General features: G+C 56.6%; 1 protein-coding gene across 1 annotated transcript; it reads right to left on the bottom strand.

Annotated features, from left to right (window-relative positions):
- Window positions 1-369: 369 nt before the first annotated feature.
- On the bottom strand, window positions 370-1,372 carry LOC139008412 (melanoma-associated antigen B2-like). The gene is given in 2 exon segments (XM_070411694.1): window positions 370-1,320; window positions 1,322-1,372. Coding segments are annotated over 2 exon segments (1,002 nt in total).
- Between the last annotated feature and the right edge of the window lie 16,818 nt (window positions 1,373-18,190).

Raw genomic sequence — 18,190 nt, 5'->3', positions numbered from 1 at the left:
GCTCCGTGTCTGGCGAGGCTGTTCAGAGCTTTCCCGGCATGCCTGTGAGCATCAGCCATCTCCCTTTAGGTCGGACCCCACACACTCAGGTCTAAGGATCAAGAAACGGGAAATCAAACAGGCAGTTAACTTTATTTTCTACATGTGACCTTTAACAAAGATGCTGAAAACCAACATAAAACGTGTCAACACCGAGAGAGAAACCGCGCGCGCGTGGGATGGCACCGCCGCCGGTCTGTCCGTCTCTCGCTGGAGGGGAGGGAGCTAAAGTCCTACGTGGGCGACGCCATCTCCTTCTTCAACGCCAACCAGAGCCTCGGCCGCCGCCGCTCAGCCGACGGGCCTTCCGGCGGGGAGGGCGCGGGCGGGTCACTCGGGGTGCGGGCGCGGGTACCGGCAGGGGGCGGCCCCCTGGCGCCCGCCGCCTGCCTTGGGGGCCCGGGGGGCCCGGGGCGGGCCGCGGCCGCGCTCCTCCTCCTCGCGCAGGGCCTCCTCGTAGTGCGGCGCGAAGGCGGCGGGCACCGTGTCGTTGAGCCGCGCCAGGAACTCCAGCACCTTCATCTTGCTGGTCTCGGCCTGCGCGCGCGGGCCCCACAGGAACTCGAAGCGCGGCGGCTCGCTGAGCGGCACCTGCCGGTACACCAGGTAGCGCTCCTGCACCAGGTCGCGCGTGATGAGCTGGCGCGGCTCCCCGAACACGAAGTCGCTCTTGCCGTCGTAGACGCCCATGGAGCCCAGGAAGGCCCAGATCTCCTCCTCGGACGCGCAGTTGCCGTTCAGGAAGATGACGCTCAGCAGCGGCATGAGGATGCCCCTGCGCGGGAAGCGCCCGCCGGCCGCGCCGCCCGGGCCCGCGCCGCCCCCGCCGCTCCCGCCGCCGCTCCCGCCGCCACGCGGGTCCACCAGGAGGTAGGCGCTGCCGTGCGGCTTGGCCTCCTGCAGCTCCAGGCCGAACAGCAGCTGCAGGCGCTCCTGCGCGCGCGCCAGGATGTCGGGGAAGTCCTTGCGGTAGCGCTTGTGCACCACGCGCAGCATGTCGCCGCGGCGGATGGGCTCCTTCATCTTGTACTGGTACAGCAGGAACTCCACCAGCAGCGCCGCCTTCTGCGCCAGCAGGTCGGGGCCCGCGCCCTCGGCCGCCGCCGCCCACGGGTACGTCTTGCTCTTCGGGGCCGGGCCTCGGGCTCTCCCGGTCGCCGCCGCCGCCGCGCCGCTCGGGGGCCCCGGGGGCGCGTCCCCCGACACGGACAGGGCGCCCGCGGCCGCCCCCTCGGCCCCCGCGGCGGCCTGGGCGCCCCGGGCTCGGGCCTCGGCGCGGGGCGCGTTGGCGCCTCTCGCGTGCGCGAAGCTTACTCTTCCGACCGCGAGGCATGGCGGCGGCCTTGGGCGCAGGGGCGGGCGTGGGCCGCGGGCAGGACGGAACGGGAAGGGACAGGAAGGACGGGCGGCGGCGCCTTCGGGACAGTTACAGGACCGGGTGGTGGGTGGCTCCGCTCGGGGTCCTCACCTAGAGGCCAGGCCAGGCCTGTGGATCCGTCGCCCTCGCCGGACCTGCCGCCCTCACCACCGGATGCAGAGCCGCTGCGCATGCGCCAGAACCCGCTGCCCTCAGCGCCTGGGCAGGACAGTCTCTGCGCATGCGCCAGCCACCTGCCGCCCCCACGTCCGGGACTAGGCCGCTGCTGCACATGCGCCAGGAACGGTCCTCGGCGCCTGAGCGAAAGTCGGAAGTCCAAGCGGAAGTGGGTGGGTCCTCCACGGTCATTGTGCGGTTGTAAAGGTCAAAGGTCATATCCAGTGCCCTTGAAGTGCTGGGAAAAGCATGAAAATGAGGTGTCACATTATTTAAAATAGTATATTAATATAGTGATAAAAATACAGTCACACACATGTATGTGTGCGTATGTGCATATGTGACTGTGTGCCGCCGGCAGCGCCCACGGGCGCCGGAAAGGGACCCGTACCTCCCGCCCCTGCCCCGCGACACCGGTTCCCAGCCTGAGATCGGGGAGCATTTAGGCCGCAGTGGAGCCTTTCCCCCCAGAAAGCCTGTCGGTGAACGTCCAGCGGCCGCACGCAGTGAGGGCATTACGTGTGTGTGCAAGCGCTTCTGTACAAAAAGGTGCGCCTGTGCGCGCACACACACACAAGACCCTATACGGGACTTGTCATAGCTCATTTCCTCCTTTTTTAAGTTTTTTTTTACTGTGACAGTATTGCAGAGGCCCCATCCCCCGTGCCAACCACGCAGCAGGCCGCACCCCAGCCTCCCGCACCCCGACCTCCACACCGCGTGCGTGTGCTGGCTCCGCGCATGCGCAGACCAGCCCGGGTGGGACGGAACCCCCGCCAGTGGAGCGGAGGGGACTGCGGAGGCGCCTACGGCTCTTTAAAGCAGCGGTTCTCAACCTGGGGGTCGAACGACCCTTTCACAGGGGTCGCCTAAGACCATCGGAAAACACATATATAATTACATATTGTTTTTGTGATTCGTCACTATGCTTTAATTATGTTCAATTTGTAACAATGAAAATACATCCTGCATATCAGATATCTACATTACGATTCATAACAGCAGCAACATTACAGTGATGAAGTAGCAACGAAAATAATTTTGTGGTTGGGGGTCCCCACAACATGAGGAACTGCATTAAAGGGTCGCGGCTAGGAAGGTTGAGAACCGCTGCTTTAAAGTGTGAAATCGCCCCAAGTGGACGGTAGGCAGTGTCCCTGTCCACGGTCGCTTTAGGTGGTTTTTCCGTTCCTTTACTTTCAAGCTTTTTACGTCCTTTTGATTCAGAGTATGATTTAGAGCTGATCGATTCTGGCTTTTTCTCATCCAGTGTCATCACCTCCATTTTTTCATCGTGGGGCAGGAATCCGTTTATATTTATTAATCTTACTAATATATTTGAATTTATTTCTTCCACTATGTAAAATTTTTTGTTGTTCTCATAAATTCAACAGAAGTCAGAAACAACTAAAAGAGAATGCTGCATTTCCTCTGTTCGTTCTCTTTTTTTCTCAGCCAGTTTTGAAGTTATCGGCTCTACTTTTGTTTTTTTGGTTACTCTTAGGAATGCATGTTTTTAAAACTAATTGGATTTTTCTTACCAAGTCTGGCGTTTTCTGTCCTCCTTCTGAACCAAATATCTGAGCATGTTTTAACTACGCTTTAACTACCTCCTATTGCAATAGCGCCAACATTTACTTTAGCTTTTTAAGAACACACGTACACTCACTGATCATGTTCGTGTCTATTTTTAATCCAATTTACCAACTTTTAAAAAATCTGTGTCTGTGCTCGTCGTGTCTTTAATTCCATGTATAGATTGTACGGGGGGTTCGTTTTCTTTTTGTTGAAGTAAATACGGCATCGCTGAGACCCGTGGATGGTGAAGCTCTGTAGTCCTGCACGTCAGAAGCTGCCATTCTCTCGCCTTCCTCCCTGAATGAGCGTTTATCTGAATAAACATTCCTGTTGGTCGTCGTTTTCCCCGCAACACGGATCGCCTTAGTCCCGTTTCTAGAAGCACCTATTGTTGCAGTGAGAGAGCTGCTGAAAGACCAACAACTGTACCAGCTGCTCTTCTTCCTTCTCACTCTGGAAACTGTAGATATTTCTTCTCCTCATTGCTAAGGTTCTACAGTTTGACGATGTAGCTCAGTGTAGACTTCCTGATTTTTATTTCCACCCATTGAAGCGCATTTTCAATCGGAGAGCTCCTGTTCTCTAATTCAGCGTTTGTCTCTTTATTTGCTGTTTCTGTGCAGTTCTCCTGGACCTCTCCTTCTAGAAGGCAGAGGAGGACAAGCCAGGGCCTCCGACGAGAGCTCTTCACCGCTCAGAGAGGGCTCTGTGGGTCTCCCTCCGTTCCATTACGGCCGGGTTGCTCTGGACCTTGCACGAGTTCATAACTGTCTTCATATTCAGCCCAGGTTTACTTCACTTACTGAATGTTTTACTTTGTAATTGCATCCTACATTTCCAAAATTCCTAGCTGGTTCTCTTAACCTTTTATTCTTAACACAGTTCTTCCTGTTCTGTTTGCATGTGTGTATGTATTTCTGTGTAAAATTTAAATGCCTGTTTAGGTCCTCGGGCTTCATAAAAACCGTCTCATTTGTAGGTTATTGTTATCCCATCACAGATTTTATTGGCTGTCTTTCGCAGCATGCGTTTTGGACTGCTGGTTGCAGGCACATGTTTGAGTGGGCGTTTTACGACTTTTGTTGGTTATTTGGGGAGGGGGCTCTCTATGTCTCCCTCCTCCATGCTCCCTTCCCTATAAACCCCTTTGAATTTGACTCCGCAGGTGCTGCTGGCCCTGCCAGAAGCTGGAGGCCGGGCTGGGGCTGGGAGAGATGCGCACCAGCCGAGGGTACATGCAGATCATCCTGCTGCAGACAGTCCTGAAACCAGGGGTTCCGGCCGAGGGTTCAGCCTCCTTTCCCATCTGCAAGCCTCACCTTGTCCTTCATTTCAATGGGGCTGGTGCCTGCCCCCGGGTTCAGAATGCATTTCGCAGAAGCTGACCCTCCAGCTCTGGCTCCGGCTCAGCAGGCTCCTGGCTCCCGCCCGGCCCCCCACGTGCAGGGCCCCGTTTATGCGGCGGGTCCTGAGGGACTGGTCCTGCTTTCAGTCTGGCCGCGCCTTCCGGAGCCCCTCGGTGTTGGTGTTTGCACAGGAGGCCTTCCTCCCACATGAACTGGTTGAGCCGTTGGGACAGAAGTCTTTTATTTTATATTCAAGAATGAAAATAAAAATGTATTTCTCTTTTTAGAGTGACATCCCTTTTGAGACTTAGCTCCGTTTCAAAAAAATGGGAACTCATTTTAAACAATAACTTTGAAATTTAAATTTCTAATTTGTTTTTCTTTCTTTTGTGAAAGTTTTTATCTCTGGACACATACTTGAAATGTTGGTGACAATGTGGTCTTACAACAATTTTGCTTCTTGAATATTAAGTTATAAACATGTTTCATTTTCAAACAAGCATCCAACGTAAAATACAATAAAACCGTGTCCTGGCGAAGCCCTCCGTACGGACTAAAGCCGGGCTGGGCTCCGTGCGAAGTGAACGCGGTTGGAGCGCCGCAGAAACACCTGCCGCAGCCTCCGTTCCCCCCGCAGGGAAGGACATTCAAGCACGTCTATCTGCAAGTCTGCGGCCAAACATCTTAACACGCGATCATTTCACTGGCAAACTCTCCATCTGGGTGTTTTTTTAAAAAAGTTCTCACAGTCACGTGAGAGTCTGTCCAAATGTCTCATCCCAACCGTATCTACAAGTTCATGTTCTTTCCACTTTGCTTGCCCTCGCGCTTGCACCGCACCGCGTGCCAACAGAGCAAACTCTAATCTCCCGGCAGACGTGGGAGCCCCTGGCACGGGTTTCTTCCTCGTGAAGAACGTGTCTTCCCAGGATCCCCGCTTCCCTCCCTGCGGCCCATGAGGCATCGTCCCCCCCTCCCCCGGGACCTGCTCCAGGCGCCTGGGCACCGCTCTGACCACATCGGGTAAAAGATGACCCGGGCTGCAGTGACCAGCCCGAGTGTGGGCAACGGGCAAGTCTGCCGTCGCCAAGCTCCCCCGACACACACCTCCAGGCCCTGCACATCCCCGTGGGTTCGTTTCTCGGTTAGATGTGCCCTGAACTCTCCACCGAGAAGTTGGGGACATTGCTGCCCCCGCCCATCTCAGCCTGGGTGAGGACCCGCACCGGGTGGAAGTCAGAGCCTGGAGGGCTGAGAGGTCTCTGCACAGAAGGTGAGGGTATTGTGTGTGTCCGGGTGCGGCTGTGAGGTCGGCCCACCACGAACACGCAGCCTGGCCGCTCCATGTTGCGCCCAGAGCACTCCTCCTGCTCCTCGGTTCATCCGGGCCTGTCTATCCCTGGAAAGCTAAGAGGGCCCTTCCCCGGCTCACCGAGTCCATCACGCCAGTGCACGCACGCAGAGTGGGGTCCATGCCCTGCATTCGGGCACAGAACCGTGCGTGGCTCCTGCTTGTCCGCGGGAGGAAGCCAGCCCCTGGACACTGCACTAAGGACCTGCACAGCCGGCTGGGGCTGCCTCTGCAGCTTCTCCTTCAATCCCGCCCTCCCCGGCCGGCCGTGTGTCATGTAGATTTATTTAAAACTCCCTGCAGGGGCCCTGGTCGCACATACCTCCATGCCTCAGACGCCTGGACCTACAGTTGTTCCTGATGACACTCTGGCCCACCTCCTTCTCCTCTGAGAGGCCTCCCGGGTCCCTCGGCACCGTAGACACACCTCACTTCACAGATGGGCTGCCGTGTCGCCCTCTCCACTAACAGCTGGTCCTTCTCCCAGGAGCTTGCGTGCGCATCAGGCTCTGGTGTCTGAAGGTAGCTGGTAAGTGTGTGGGGTGAATAAGTCGGGGGGGGGGGCGCTTTGTGAAATTGATGGGGTAGGTAGAAGAGGGGGGAACAGCTATGATTGTAACAAATGTTAGTCACGCTCTGTTAACCGTGATTGTGCTGTTCTGATTAGAGAAGGCCCGTGCTCACCTGGCTGGGAGGTGCACGTGGGGCCTGGGAGCTCGCCTGGAAGTGCAGCCTGTCCTCCCCATCCGGGAGCTGCCTGTTACCATGGAGAGATGAGCAACCTGTTGGAGAAGCCAGAGCCGCCAGCTCTTTGCATATCGCCAGCCCTGTGAAGACCCCCAGCCTTTGCATACCTGCAGGTGTTTGCAAATCTCCAGCCCCCACTGCCTGTGAACTGCCCATTTGGCACACCCTTAGCCTGCTTCCCCTGTAATCTCTGTCCTTCTACCCAATACAAACAGCTGGTTTATGGGGGGCAGAGCAGATGCGTGTGGGTGGCCTGCTGCTCTCCCTGCTGCCGGCAGCACTGGAATAAACGCTCAGGACTCAGCCCTGTCTCTGCTTCATTGGCTCAAGTAGTGACAGGCAGCCCGGACCTATTGATTGTCCTGTTACAAAAGGACCTGGGTTGATCAGTAGGGCTGGGTTCATTTATTCGTTCATTCATTCATTCATTCATTCATTCATTCATGACGAAGCCCTTATTGCTCTTCTAACGTCTGTGAAAGGTGGGATCCGGCTTCTCAGGGACACAGGGTGGCCTCTCCTGTCCGTGTGGGGCTCCCGTTCTGTGCAGGACGGTGATCAGCCAAGTAACTCAGGGCGACTCTTCGAGCCGCTCTCCCGGCCCCAGCCCTCCCACAAAGGCTTCTCTCTCTCCCGTGTGGGCTGTGTGGACGCTCCCGCCGGAGTCCCTGTGACTCGGCCTAAGATTAAATCCAAGTGGTCCTGGTGGAACTGCGAGGCCTCTTCTCTGGTTCCCGCCCGTCTGCCGCTCCGTGGGGACAGTGGTGAGCGGTCGCAGTGCCCGGGGACACACACCACGCCGGGAGGTTTGGGTTGTGCCTAAATAGCAAATAGCCACGGACCCTCGGCATCTCCTGCCCCTCGGAGCTGCCCTCAATCTGAGCAGCGACTTCCGTTTTGCATTTTTTCCTGAAGATTAATGAGATCCCAGGCCCCAGGCTCTGATGAACCACCATGGAATTTCCTTTGAGGTTATTTTTTTCCTCAAATTCAAGACACACTATTTCACTTCCTCCTTGATTTTTTTCCCAGAAATATTTTTGTCTTTTTTATAGTTTATCCAGATTAAGTCACAGGCCTGCACCCTGGCCCCACGGAGCTGGGCTGACAGGCACCTAGGGACCAGGTAGTCCCTCCCAGCTGGGGAGTCACCCACAGGCTCCCTCCAGGCACAGGAGCCCCCAAAAGGACACCCACTTGGGACAACAGATCAGAAACTCGCAGCCATGGCGGCCTCTCTGGCTTACAGTTTGGGGAGCAAACCTGGGCTGTGGAACCCCATGAGCCCCTACCTGGGTGCTTGTCACGGCTCACGTTCCCCAGGAAGCCAATGAGAGATGGAGATGAACTGCAGGGGGCTCACTGGGGAGGCTCCTGGGCAGCCCCTGTGGGTGGGAGGGTAGGGAAGGGGAGGGGGAGAGGAGAGGGTAAGGGGGAGGGGAGGGTGCAGGATCAGACAAGAAAGAGAAGCTGAGTTGTGATGCCGTCTCTGTCCCACAATGTGGCGAGGGCCTGGGCCTTTTGGTCCCTCTGTGGTGAGTCTACGGACGCAGGCAACCCCCTGAGAGCCTGTCTGTGGTGGAGGCGGCCCTGACAGATGAGGGCATTTGTCCGCCACCGAGAGCTCTCAGCTGTGGGCCGGCGAGTCCTCCTTCCTGCAGAGCCTCTGGGCAGCACGCAGGGGGCTCCCCAGGCCGGTCCACCTGCCTGACCCCCTCCTCGAGCACCCTATCGCCTGTCGGTGCTCTGGCATCAGCAGGCTCCTCACCTACCCCCTCACCCCCCCAGGACGTCTCTGCAGATGGCCAGCGCTAGGGTCAGACCCGCTAGGGCCACGCTCCCTACTTCCTCCTGGCTCCACCCTCTTCGCCACCCGCAGCAACAGCCAGGCCCTGCCTGGAGGACCAGCCACAGCCGCCGCCCCCCTCCCCCGGGTGTGGGCGGGTGGCAGGGCGGTTGGCACAGCTGCCCAGCGAGGTGGACCCGGGTCTCGAAAGAGGGTCGGGAAGAACAGCCGTGTCCCACCAGCTGCCCCTGGACGGAGGGCCGGAGTCCTGGCGGCAGCTTCCTTCCCGCCGCTGCTCTTGGCCCGTCGAAGGCCACGCTCGCCAAACGCACGATGAAGAGCAGCGCCCGGGAGGGAGGACGCTCGGCCACGTCCAGTTTCCCCGACGGAGCAAGAAGCACCTGAGCCCTGAATGTGCCGGTGCTCACTGAGTCGCTGGCTGTGCCGAGCACGGCCTGCTCCCTAGAGGTGATGGTGCAGGAGAATGAGCTCAGCCTCCATGTTCTCGGAGCGCAGGGCACGGAGCAGCCGCTGCGTGCCTAGCAGGTGGGAATTGCTGCCTCAGAGGCCGCAGGGCACTCGGTGCTGGGAGAGCCCAGCAGAGAGGAATTGGGGGAGGTCCCTGCGAAGCCAAGGTCCGGGGTCAGAAGGAATGGGGGCTGCATGCCACCACTTTTCCGTCTTCCTTTGGTGCCCACCCTTTCTTTCCTCTGGAAGGTCCTGTCTCCCATTGGCCAGGGCACTGCCTGGGACTTTTCGGCCGTAGCCGTAGAGAAAGTTGCGCTGTCACAGGGCCCGATGGGCAGCCCCAACCCCTGCTCCCGAGATGGGGGAGGGAGGGAGACCCTGGTGATGTACGTGTAGCCCCTGGAATAAGCCAGACCTGAAGCCAGCAAGACCCACGTTCTGGACTCCCCAGCGAGGAGAGCCAGTGCACCCCTTTCTCACCCGCGTGGTGTCCCCCTGGGTCCCTGTCACTCGCCACCGCAGGAGAACCTGGCTGCATGGGGAGCGAGCTGGGACAGACACATTGTCTACGAAGAAGGAGCTGGTTGGCCTGCGACTGATCCGGATTCTTCTCTCGGACACTGACACCGACCTCCAGAGACAGTGTCGTCGTCAGCGCAGGTGGTGGGTGGGACTCTAGGAACAAAGGCTCCGCAGAGCTGGGGGAGGAATCACTGCCCGCAGGTGGCAACGCCTCATGTCCGCCAAAGCGATGGAGGAGCCCAAACAAAGCTCCTGCCTGCGTGTGAGGCCCGGCTCTGCCACCACGAGCTGTGAGGTCCTCAGTGTGCTCACCTGGAAAATGGGTGCGCAGCCGGGGCGCCTCGTGGGGCTGCGTGAGGACCAAACAAACCACCGCAGGTAAAGCTCTCAGAGCCGCGCTGGTGCAGAATAAACACTCGCCCGGTGCTGCTGTTGGTATTGCGTTCTCATCATTAATAACAGAATCACCGTTAAGCCGGAGAAGCCAGCGGCAGCGGGAGAGTGGCCCCAGCATGAAGAGTCAACAAGCCTGGCCGGTGTGGCTCATTGTTGAGTGTTGACCTATGAACCAGGAGGTCAAGGTTCCATTTCCAATCAGGGCACCTGCCTGGATTGCGGGCTCGATCCCCATGTGGGGCGTGCAGGAGGCAGCCGATCCATGATTCCCTCTCATCATTGGTGTCTCTCTCTCCCTCTCCCTTCCTCTCTGAAATCAATAAATATATATATATATATTTAAAAAGAGTCAAACGAGATGAGAAGCAAAGTCACAGGACCACCGACCACAGCGGGAAGAGGCCTCCCACCTCCCCAGGGCCAGGCCCACGGGGGGAGTGTTATACCCTCAGCTCAGCCACCGCAGCTTCTCTTTTAACCTAAGCCCCTTTGACTGGCTTCTGTCCTGTGCCGAGCCGCACGGCCATGGGTGAGCCTGATTTGGGGGGCGGGGGGGTGGGTGAAGGATGAGAAAAGACAGACAAGGGAATGAAGCTGGGGCTGGGTAGGACGCTGCCCTCGCTGATGGAGAGACAGCGCCACGGCCTGCAAGCTGAGTCTTTATTTTATAGCCAATCCCACAAGGCAAAGCAAGGGCAGGTCAAGATGTTTACAACGTTCCCTCGGGTTTCGAATCCACTCAATCACATGCACCCGATCGAGCTTTGTTTACTTGCTGCCCCTCCCGCCGCCCACGTCACTCAGCCACGTGGGTCCACAGGTTCCGACCATCAGGTCAGGCTCACAGCCAGAGCCTTTGGCTGTAATTGTGCTGGGACCTGCACGTGGCTTTGCCATGCGAGGACCGTGCCCTCTCATCAGTCCCAGGCTTGAACCTGTCCGAACGCGGTAGCCGCTCCCCACACTGTCCCTTGTCCTCAAGCAAGCTTAGCGGGAGCCTGGGGTCTGCAGAGCCCTATGCCGACCAGACTGGAGGCACAGCCCGTCCAGCCGCAGCGCTGCCCGGGCATCTCGGCCACATGTGCCCACAGCACCTGCCCGGGCATCTCGGCCACGTGTGCCCACAGCACCTGCCCGGGCATCTCGGCCACGTGTGCCCACAGCACCTGCCCGGGCATCGCGGCCACGTGTGCTGTCTGTCTTATTTCTGCAAAGTCAGCTCCACAGCAAACGCCCTTCCGCGGCCCGGGCCAGCGCCCCTTCAGGTGCGGGACAGCCAGTCATGCTACCGGGACGCCCAGGTCCAGGCCGTGCAGGACAGGGGGCCCCTGGCTCCCCCCGGAGGAGCAGGCGGTGTTTTCTTTTGTGGGAGCAGCAGCGGGATTGCCCTGCGAATCCAGGGTTTCCAAAGCTCTCCTCTCCGCTGAGTGAGTTCTATTCTTAGAAAACCTTGGCCGGGCCCCAGGCTGGTCACATTGTTTGTGTGGAATGAGGAAGTGCCGGCTTTTTCAGAATAACAAGCCGTGTTTGCGAGTCACGGGGGGAAAACTTTTCCCACAACCTAGGAGCGTGGAGCTCACTTCTTCCCACAGCACCAAGGACACAGGCGGCAGAGTGGGCCCCACTTACAACCTCGCCTGGGGGCCTTGCTTCCCCAAGGCCCTCCTTCCAGCCCAGCCCCTGCCCCCCGGTTGTCTTGCCTGTCATCTCACCCGGTCCGGCTCTTCCCAAAGCGGTGCTGCCCGCAGGGACCAGCCTCCAGTGGCCAGACCGGGCTCTGGTGGCTGTGGTGGCTGTGGCTGCATCCAAAGGTGACCCTCCCACAAAGGAAGGCCTTTGTCGCAGCGGAGCTGTTCGCTGGAATGGGCTGCAATGTCAAAGGAGAGGAACCCCCAGAGAAGGGGTTCAGAGGCGTGGAGCTGGGGAGCTGGGAGCAAACAACCGCCGCCTTCACCCAGCCACACCTCCCCAGCACGGTGCGCCCCACCCTGGCCCGCCACCTGCACCTCCCAGCAAGGTGCCCCCCCAACCCCCTGCCTGCACCTCCCAGAACCCACACCTCCAACCAAGGACTCCTGCAGGGTTTTGTTTTCCATTTTGTGAGGCCCCCCGCCCCCCATATTCCACCAATAAGTTACATCTGGTGGAAGCTTTTCACTGTTTTGTTTGCAACCAAAGAAGCACACACCTGCGCACATGGTTCCCGTGCACCTGATTCACATGCACCTGTGGGTTCAGGTTTGTGTCCATCCCACTGTCTCTCTGGGCTCTTTGTGGTTTTTTTCTTTTTAAATATATTTTTATTGATGTCAGAGAGGAAGGGAGAGGGAGAGAGAGATAGAAGCATCAATGATGGGAGAGAATCATGGATGGGCTGCCTCCTGCACGCCCCTCCTGGGGATCAAGACCACAACCCGAGCCTGTGCCCTCACTGGGAATCGAACCCTGGTCTCCTGGTTCATAGGTCAACGCTCAACCACTGAGCTACCCAGTCGGTATAAAGACACGTACCCTCGCCCCCCTCGCTCTGCCCCTGGGGACCCCTAACTGATGGAGACAAATGGACCTGCTGGATTCCTTCCCACTTTTTCCTCTGGGCTTTGCTCCCGTCTAAATCTATCGGCGACACGGTCCATGTTCAAATCCCTCGGCATCTACAGGCACGAGACGAGCTGGTGAGGAAGGTGTTCAGCGCCTGCCGATCGCTGGCCTGGGACCCGCCGAGGCTCCGATTCACTAAATACTAGAAAGTCGTCCGAGACCCCGAGTTTCTCGGTTGTTTTCAAGCCCGGGCTCCGCGGTGCCAAGGCCGCATTCCAGGGCTTCCTGCGAAGGTGGGAAAAGGCGGCGCAGGCCCCATGTAAGGAAGAGAGGTATGCGCCAGAGGGGAAGCCGCGAAGGAAGCGGGCCGAGTCCCAAAATAAAAGGCAGGAATCGGCCACTAAAAATAGCGGGGAAGTGCCCGTCTGCACCCCACCCCCACCCCCGCAGGCCCCGGCCCAGCGGCATTGTGCTGTGTCCAGCGCAGGCTCAGGGTGCTGCAGACTGAAATAGAACACTTGTTTGTCCTGTAAGAACGGTCATCTCTGTGGTGGGCGCGGAGGTGACAGACGATGCTCGCTGGCTGTCACTCGTCACTCGGTCCCTCTCACGGCAGCCTCAGCCCCGTCCAGGAGCCAGGGGCACTTGCCGGTGCCCTTAAGAATTCGTCTTTAACGGGACACGTTCAAGGCTCCCATGGTCCAGCCTGGCGGCCCATGAGGGACACCTGAAATACCAAAAGCGTGAGTTTGCTCACGTGGTACCACCTCCGTTGTCTGCCGTCGTTGGAAAGCGGAGCATACATACGTCAGACTCAGTGACAACACAAGATGTCCAACACAGAACATGGGCCAAGGCCCTTGCACTCCGCACGGGAGCCGCCGCCCACCTGGCACAGGGACGCCCGGAGTCACCGCCCAGCGAGCTCGTGGGAGCGCATCCCGGCTCCACCGACACGGGCTCGCGGGTCCTGCCCTGGGACCCGAGGTCAGCAAAGGGTCTTGCACACGGGGAGCTTCGCGTGAGCACAGAGCCATCCACAGGCACGTGTGGCTCCCTGTCTCCATGAGCTGCTGTTCAGGGCCACAGCCCTTGGGCTGCTGGTAACGTCCTGACCGCGCTGCGCAGCCTGGGCCGCAGCGTCCCTCCCACCACTCAGTCGGCGGCCAGATCGCTGCGTCGATGACCCTTTCCCTTCAGAGAAACGGGATGACCGAGTTTCAGAGAATGAACCTCACCCTGGGAACGCCGACGTGGAGGTCACCCAACGTGTTTGATAATCACTTCCACGCTGTGCATTCCTGTTTTCTCGAGACACAACAAACGCAGGAAATGTTTGCCAACTCCCCAGGTGTCAGGAAATGCCTTAAAACCCTGGTGGCCAGCCACTGGGCATCCACCTAGGAGCCAGGGAGTCCCGGTTTCATTCCCAGTCAGGGCACTTGCCCGGCTTGCGGGCTCGATCCCCAGTGTGGGGCGTGCAGGAGGCGGCTGATCCATGATTCTCTCTCATCATGGATGTTTCTCTTTCTCTCTCCCGCTCCCTTCCTCTCTGAAATCAATAAACATATATTTTTTAAAAATCCAACGCCCTGGTGGCCTGGCCACCCGCTCAGGCAGCCACACCTGTGCAGGAGCAGAGGTCACTGTATTAGATGCAGGGACCGTCCTCCCTCCCTTCCGAGGACTCCCTGGCCTGGCTTCCGTGGGACCAAGCATTTGTTCCAGAAGAGGCGCCATCCGGGCTCCGTGCCTGGCAGCCTTCCTGGGGGTTTTAAGGAAACCACGATTCCCTACGTTTACTTGGTTTGAAACCCTATTTCGATATCCACCAAAGTGCCAAGATGACAAAGGCCATCTCAGAACGACGGAAATACAGGCTTCTGTTCCTACGGCACTGTGTACGTAGCAAACCACTGCTTTGTTTGCATTTGCTTCAACTTAAATGCTCAAAAATGGAGGGAGCTTTATTCTTTTTCCCAATTGTCACACTAACGGAAGTTTTCAGGAACTAGCTAAAAATATAAAGAACAAGATAAGCACCAATATGAATATCTCTATATTTATATATTTTTTCCCAAAAGAAGATTATTCAGAGGGCATTGCAGCAGGCTTTTCCACTCACCATACAGAGGAGACGCTCAGGCAGCCTCCACGTGACCGTCTGCTGAAATCACGGCGCGTCTCCAACCCCCTGGTAACCGCTGCCTCCGGATGTCCCTGGAGATGCTCGAGGAGCGCCCTGGGGTGCACCTGCATGGCCAGCGGCTGCAGTAGAAGCTCACCACGCACCTGCTGCACATCTGTGCCCGTCACCACTGCTCCGATTTAAATGCCGTGCAGCTCAGTGACCAGCCATGCAAAGAGGCAATTGTTGTTTCCATGGACACAAAGGTGAATGTTTGGGGGGAAACCCAATGAAGGTGTCACTTTAGAAAACAGCTGTTCTCCAACTGGGGGGAAGGGAGTCATGTAAATCGAGGTGTCTCCACCTTGATGGTGGGGAAGGGAGGATGTCTCCAATGCTCGAGGGAGCAGAGCTCCCCTTCTCTGCTACCCTGGACAACCTACTTGTCCACTTTACTGACTCGATCGTATGCTCACAGTGTTTAGTCATTCATGTCCCAGGAGGCAGGACAAGCAGCCGTCAGGGGGACTGGGAGCTGGCAGGTGAAAGACCCCTTAGTAGCTGCTGTTCTGTGGGAGACAGAAGGCCTGTCACCTGTTTCATCCTTCCATCCATCCATCCCTCTGCCCATCCATCCATCTGTCCATCCATCCATCTGTCCATCCATCCATCCCTCTGCCCATCCATCCATCCATCCATCCATCCATCCATCTATCCATCTGTCCATCCATCCATCTATCCATCCATCCCTCTTCTCATCCATCCATCTATCCATCCATCCATCCCTCTTCTCATCCATCCATCTATCCATCCATCCATCCCTCTGCCCATCCATCCATCCATCCTCTTCCCATCCATCCATCCATCTATCCATCCATCCATCTGTCCATCCGTCTGTCTATCCATCTACCCATCCATCCCTCTTCTCATCCATCCATCCATCCATCCCTCTTCCCATCTGTCCATCCATCCATCCATCCATCCATCCTCGTCCCATCCATCCATCCATCCATCTGTCCAACTGTCCGTCCACCCATCTATCCATCCATCCATCCCTCTTCTCATTCATCCCTTTACCTACCTATCTACCCATTTACCCTTCCTCTCATGCACTCACCCATTCTTTGCAGAAGTATTTATTACATGGAATATATGCCAACTTGCTTTCTCTTCAGTATCAGTGAGGTTGGGCCTTGTTGGAGACCACTGACCTTGGCATTTTCTTTTGCTTCTCTGGTGTTTCCCAGATTGGTCCATGGGGGTTCAGGAAAAAAATTTCAGAACTACTGTTTACATTTATTTTGTATGGCTTTTAAAAATTCCTAGCTTGAGTGTTTTATGATGAGCACTAGAGGCCCGGTGCACAAAATTCGTGCAAGGGGCTCGGCCCTCACAGCTGCAGTGGCTGCCTCAGCCCTTGTAGCCCCAGCTTCATCTGGAAGGTCGTCTGGAAGGCCGTCTGGAAGGATGTCCAGAAGGTCGTTCGGCTGCCTGGTCTAATTAGCATATTGTGCTTTTATTATTATTATAGATATTGTATTAAGACTATGCTGTGTATCTAGTTTAAAATCACATGCGCAAAAATATTGCCATCAAAGTGTGCAGAATCCAAACATGTGGAGACCACTGCTGTGAAGAATAATCAGAAGGCTGCAGAGCCGTTGGGGATGGACAGACACCAGCACTCGGAGGGAAGGGCACAGGGGCCCCGGGCATGAAGCTGGGCAGCTGGAGACGCCTCTGCCCCTGAGAGCAGGTGAGCCCGCCTTGGTTTGACTTTACCGCCCAAGGTCTCACGGGTGGTGGGTGCCGTGCGGGGGGCAGAAGCCAACCCCTCCTCGTCTAGCTCCTGCTCCACGGGCCCCGCCACCCCTCAGGGCACTGGGCTGAAGCCCAGGCCTCTGGCCACGGCAGCAGATCTTTCAGTGACCTCACTCCTTGAGAGCACATCCTGCAACGTCACTGCCCAGCCTGCAGGCCAAGACTTCCAGTGCTTTCCGTTCCTATTAGTGATGACACTACCTCTTGCGTGAGTGTAACTGTCGCTCACTCACATCATTCTCCCACCTCAAGAAAAAGGGGAAAAAGAGCCCTGGCCTGTTGGATAGAGCGTCGGCCTGCGGACCGAAGAGTCCCGACCCAGGTTCGATTCCGGTCAAGGGCATGTACCTCGGTTGCAGGCTCCTCCCCAGCCCGGCCCTGGTCGGGCGCATGCAGGAGGCAACCAATCCATATGTCTCTCTCACATCGATGTTTCTGTCTTTCCCTCTCTCTTCCACTGTCTAAAAATCAATGGGAAAAGTGTCCTCCGGTGAGGATTTAAAAATAAAAAAAGCGGGGGGGGGGGAGATTAATTCAGGCAAACTGGATGTTTCCCCTAATACAGAAAAAAGTATCTTCGTGCTGTATCAGTTCCCTGAAAGCGTGTCCATCGCTTGCCTGCCAGGCTGAGGGGACCTCCGCGCTCCTCGCTGCGCAGCCCCTCGAGCCTCAACAGCGCCCGCCTGTCCTTTACGAGCACCGAGGGTCGCGTACCTCGGAGCGTCCCACTTCCCAGCACCAGCAGAGTCTCCTTGGCCTCTGTGTTCCCCTCTGTAGAATGGGCTCATACGTCGGGACATCACTGGTAGGAAGCTGTGAGGCACAAGCAGACAAAAAGTGGGAGGCAAAGAAGTAGACGTGCTGGTTTTGACCCCAGATGCTTATCTGGAGCAGAAAATTCCGGCGAGGAACTCGCCCTTCCATGTGTATGAAAGAGCTCTGGTTCATTGAACGAACCATTTAAATAACTTCTAACGATTTAACAAAATCACAAACGGACTCAGGACAGCTGTCTTGCTTTTTTATTGAACAATCATAAACATGTCCCTTAAAAACAAATTCCAACAGCTTATTCCGTTTACATTCAAAGACCGCTCGACACACACACTCACAGCTTTGTTGGCAAACTTGGAGAATAAAACATAGGTAAATACTGAAATAGTTCTTAAATAAGTCTTTACTCCAGATAAAACACTTCTGCAAATATTTCCCCACAAACTCCGGCAGGCAGTGCTGTTTGCGCACAGGTCCTCCCAGGGGCGCTCCTAATTCCGTGTGCCAACTGCATTTAAAGGTGAAAAGTACGAAAGGAACTAGGCTTTACCGCTGGCATTCCCTGTGAAACTGACTCCTTTCCAAACCTCCCTTAAAGCTATTTTCTACTTTAAGTTTAAAACTTGTCAGAGTCCCTGCACTTACTTTTAAATCAATTCTCTCTGTTGCTCATTTTGTGACATTTGATAAATCCAGTGACTCGATTTTCTAGGTTCCTATTATGCTTTCTCACTATAATATTACTATAATTATTAATAAAAATTTCCCGTGCCTTGGATTGTTCTAAGCATTTTAAACAATATTAGGTTCATTTGCCCAAGAGGGTGATAAATATAGGCGTGGGGGTGTCTCGTACTAACAACCGTGTCCAAAAACATATAAATATTTACCATCACACCTCCCCCAAGTGGGCCACATACTTCCCAGCCCCCTCGGTTCTGCCAGCGCACCCGCCAGAGCCGGCGCCGGGAGCCACCCGAGCCCGGGGAGCGCCCGTCCGAGGCTGCCACGCCCACTCCACCCGCTGCACTCTGCCCCCGGCCCTCGGGGACTGTTCTGCTTCGGTTTTTCCAAAAGTGAAAAGAAGCTCAAAGACATTCTACGGAGACAGTGACAAGGAGGACCCGCCTGTCCTACCCTCCCACCCCCCACCCCCATC

This window comes from Myotis yumanensis, unplaced genomic scaffold (genome assembly GCF_028538775.1).
Source record: "Myotis yumanensis isolate MYYU_CA2020_CCGP unplaced genomic scaffold, mMyoYum1.0.hap1 SCAF_4, whole genome shotgun sequence".
NCBI lineage: Eukaryota > Metazoa > Chordata > Mammalia > Chiroptera > Vespertilionidae > Myotis > Myotis yumanensis.
The sequence above is the reverse complement of the archived record's forward strand: the minus strand, read 5'-3'. Positions and strand labels throughout refer to the sequence as shown.